Raw genomic sequence first — 4,736 nt, forward strand, 5'->3', positions numbered from 1 at the left:
AGACTTTTAGATAAATTAAGAAAATTTCTTTAAAAACAAAAGGAAAAAATTGAATTCATCATTTTGAGTAAAATAATTAAAATAAATTAGTGTTATCTTTGGTAAAGAAAATGATAGCCCAAATTAAACATAAAACAAGTGAAATTATTTTGAGTAAACTAATAGAAATTGCAAATTTAAATAATGGTGAAATAATACTTAAAAATGAAAAAAATATGTCAGTGATTTAAATTACATTTCCTAAATTAACACCCAAAATAAAACTATTGTAAGCTTATTTATAATAAGTAATACATAATGAACCTTTAAATAATAATAAAATAAAAACTTGAAGGGCCAAACAATTAGCAGGTGCTTTTAACTGTTTTGTATACCCAAAATGAAAGTATTTAAAAAGAAGAACCTTACAATTTTGATGTAAATTACTTATATTTAAAACTTGAAATAAACGCAAAGTATTCTAAAATGAGCCAAATTTGACAATATTTTTATTTTTTTGTACCATAAGCATTTTATGCTCTTTTCTTTGTATCGAAAAAGTAACATGTCAGTTATTTCAGGAATTCTTTTTCAGTAAGTCTATCTTACTCCTTAAGATGTTAAAAATGAACTGAGCTCTTCGAAATCTCGCAGACTTTGTCACTTACTTGACTGTTTTTTACTGACCAAAACAGCAATGAAGTGTTGGCAAGTGAGGCTATTGTCCTTAACTCAGCATGGAATCTCAGACAAAATCCCATTGGGGGTGCAGGTGGCCCCGGGACAAGTAAAGAGTTAAGGCCCTCAGCCTTTGAAGGGTTTATGGGAGGGGGGTCTTCCCCCACCTTTCCGTGACATCACAAGGTCCTTCCCACTGAAAGATCCCCCCGTTCCGCTCGATATCTCCTCACTCCAGAATGTCAAGCGGTATCAGTTGGACTGTCTGAAAGACTGTTCAGGTCTTGGCCGGTTGTGGTTAAGGAATGGCCGCGGTCATGAACCACCAATTTATCAATTTTTGTTTCCCGGACTCAGCCGTGGACGGGAGTCTCCTGGACCAGTCAGAAGACTATAAGGAGACCACCAGGGAGCTTCTTAACTTCATGGACTCTGCTTCCAGCAACATCAAACTGGCCTTGGATAAACCGGTTAAGTCCAAAAGGAAAGTCAACCACCGTAAATATCTGCAGAAGCAGATCAAGAGGTGCACTGGCATCATTAACGACACTGGAGTGAAGGGGCCCGGATCCCCCACTTCAGTCGGGGGAAAACCAGCCCCCAAGCGGGACGGTGTCCAAGCGAGCCTGCAGAACCGAAGCTTAGCCGCCCTCTTTAGCCCCGCTAAAGAAATCCGTGGCGAACGAGCTAGGAAGCCGCCATTGAGACATCGCAATCTACCGCCATCCTTTTTCACAGAACCGGCAAACTGCTCTAAAGTCAGCCCGGGGATGTCGCTCCGGGACCTAGAGCGGGGTAACGCCGAGGTGGCGGACATCTTTGACTTACTGGGACCAGACTATGTCGGAACTACAGCTGACCAGGAGTTCTACCCAAGTCTACCAAACCCGGACCCTGCTGGACATTCCTATGACGGGCATAACCTGGGAGGTTTCCTTTACCCGGACTCATGGACTAGCTGCTCACCGCCGCTAGCAAGGAAGTCGCCCACTCTCGCCCAGTCCTCGTCATACTGCCACCCTGAGGCCGCCGCCTCAATGAACCTCGAGGATAACGCGCTATGTTCGTTGAGTTTTTCCAACTTTTTCTCGGACTGTTCTGTACCTCTAATCAATTATGACTTAAGTGGGGACTACAACAGGACTCATTATTCATCTCTATGAGAAAAAATGGGACAGGGCGCCTTTGTTTTGTCTTCGACACGATTCAAATTATTTAGAGCATACCGAATTTTATCACTAATCAGTTCCGATAAAAAGTTATAATTTCATTCAGTATTTGTTTGCCCAACAACTTTTGACCTTAAAAATAAAACCAGGAGAAGAACCAGGATTTATATAAAGTTTTTGAAAGTCATTCCAATCAATTTTGATCACCAAGATGTTTTTACAATGATTATCATGAAAAAAAGCGACATACGTAGTTATCCCGACCTCAACCTGAGAGATAACCATAAACCCTTCTTTTCACGCTTTTTGTAAATGATTCCATTCGATTTCAATCACCAAGATGTGTTTAAGAGGATTAGGAAAAGATTACTGTTTATTCCTGGACCTCAACCCTAAAGAGAACATCTTGCACTAACTTTTTGAAAATTATTCTATTTTCAATCACTGAGCTGTGTTTATAATGATTATAATGAGAAAAAAAACTGTTCATGGTTATCTCCCGTTCTCAACCCTAGAGAAAACGTTCAGCAAATCCCAAAACAGAAGATTTGATAGGGTGACATTTTGCTGGTCACAACTGAAGAATAATTTTCAAACGCTTTGTTTTGTGCCTTTATTCTACATAAAGCTATTCCATAGTTGCTAGCTCAAGAGATTATAATGTATAAACTCTGAGAGAAGGTGTTTTTGTTATGCTCAAGACAGGTCATTTACTTGAAAGAACCTTGACATCTATTTTGATGTTAGATTTAGCATTGTCGCTAACAAAGTTCGAGTATTCTCCTGACCCCAACCCTAGAAAGAACACTCAGCAAATCCGAAACAAAAGATTTGCTTGTGTGTTTTTTTTGCAGGTTACAACAGAAGAACTAATTTCGTATACTTTGCTAGTTACTAGCTTAAAAGAGTCAATATGTTGTACAAACTCTGAGATATTTGGTGTAGACGTTTGTTATTTTCAAGTCATTCCCTAAGAAAGAAGCAGGAAAACCTAACTTGATATTTCTTCAAATGTTCGCCAGAAGTAAGACCCAAACATGATGAAGGGGTGCCCTATAAAACAATTCCATCAATAGTGCCACCAATCTCGTCCACAACACCAAATTTGGACATTTTAAGTGTTCAGAACTTTCTCTGTAACGCCAGTTTCTCATGACAGTTGTATAACACTTTACCTTCCAGATCTATCTTGCAAAGTTTACGCAGAGTTGACTTTGTCCCTCCACAATCATTTTTATGGTTAACATAAGCATTGTCACTAACACAGTTCAAGTATTCTGTTCTTCACAGAACACAAAACAAACATGAACACAAATTTTGTCATAAGCGTAGTCACTCCTTAATAAAGCCTTTAATTATATACGCTCACATAATAACTTCAACATCAGGAACACTAATCTCATCAACGAAACAAAATTTGGAAAATTCGAGGATCCAAAATTTTTTTGGTAACGCAAGTTCCTCAAGACAGTTGTATGACACGTTTCCTTCCGGGTGTATAGCGCAGAGTTTGTTTGGTGATTACTCTGTTCCTCCTCAATATATTTTAATGATAGGATTAGCATTGCTGCTAACAGAGTCCAGTATGTGTGTGAAACTCAGGCGTATTTGTGGTCACTCCTTAAAAAAAACTTTTGTTTTAGTGAAACTAAAGATTTTGACATAAGCAACCTCAATCTCGTCAACATAACCAAAATTTGAAAAATTCGAATGTCAAGAACTTATTGGGTTACACAAGTTGAGCAAGGCAGTAGGTAAATAAAGCAAGGTTTTCTGTCAGTAGAAAATAACCCTTGAGTTCATTTTCAGATGCTACATTGGATAAGCATCAAGCATGTACTTTAACAGTAATAATTCCAGAAATATAATGGACAAAACACAAAAATAGGTTCACAATGTCAAACATGTTGGGCCGTTTTGACGAAGCTTTGATGCAGAGTTATATTTAAGGAATGGGGATCAAATATGTAAAAAATAGAAAAATAATTATGTTGAATTCATTTGAATTCTTCTGTAACGGGATGTAAATAAAGCTGGTCTTTATTGCTGGGAGAAAACTTTTTCTTTTTTTCCTTTTCATAGTTTTTTATGAGTGATCAATGCCAGAGTGACAAATCTGGAAAAACAGGAGATTTCCTGAAGGGCCGGCTCATGTCAAAGTCGAGTTTGAGCTGCCTGGATGAGAAAAATAATTTGAACATGTATCTGTCACTTGCACTAGCTAACCTTACTCGTGCATTCATTTTCTAGGCCACGTTCATCACAACAGATGCGGTGAGTTTTACCATCTGGGTGAATTCCGTCTCCCATATTTTAAGTTGGTTTGGCCCACCGCCACTCTGCTTTTCTGTAGCGGTAAAATAAACACAGAAAAACGGGAATGGTATGAGTCAGGTAAGGTGGAGGGCATAAAGGTGCAAGTTTGAGCCGAAAAGAAAAAAAAAACAGGAAGAGAAAAAAAAACACCTTAAAAGAAAGACATTTATCATTCATTTCACTAACCTTGCACTTTTTGTCCTACTTCTATGTGCCCCCAGTTGTGTTTTGTGCTACCTGTTTGCAGAATTCATCACTGAATTGCAGAGGGGGGTAGTAACGGAGTACATTTATTCCCCTTACATTTTCTTGAGTAAGTTTTAGGAAATTTGGTACTTCTAGGATTATTTTTAAATCCCTATACATTTACTTTCACTTGAGTAAATTTATAAAAAAAAAAAAAACCAAAAAACGGTACTTTTACTCAACTACATCAGGCAACATTGAAGTCGTCACGTCGTTATTTAATAAATCCCCTCCCCGTAAGTATGCGTCGGTCTTCATTATGACAAAGACCATCGACAGGCGCTACCATGTTTAACCAATCAAACGAACGTACTTAGGTAACTTTTTCACCAAGTACTTTTTTACTTT

General features: G+C 38.0%; 1 protein-coding gene across 1 annotated transcript; it reads left to right on the top strand.

Moving 5' to 3' along the window:
• Positions 1-903: 903 nt before the first annotated feature.
• fam181b (family with sequence similarity 181 member B) lies at positions 904-3,842 on the top strand. The gene has a single exon (XM_088345537.1). It carries the CDS (start codon positions 963-965, stop codon positions 1,818-1,820), a length of 858 nt encoding a protein of 285 aa, XP_088201663.1. The 5' UTR covers positions 904-962; the 3' UTR covers positions 1,821-3,842.
• Positions 3,843-4,736: the final 894 nt, after the last annotated feature.

This window comes from Urocampus carinirostris, chromosome 10 (genome assembly GCF_059441175.1).
Source record: "Urocampus carinirostris isolate Australia breed hairy pipefish chromosome 10, RoL_Ucar_1.0, whole genome shotgun sequence".
Lineage (NCBI taxonomy): Eukaryota > Metazoa > Chordata > Actinopteri > Syngnathiformes > Syngnathidae > Urocampus > Urocampus carinirostris.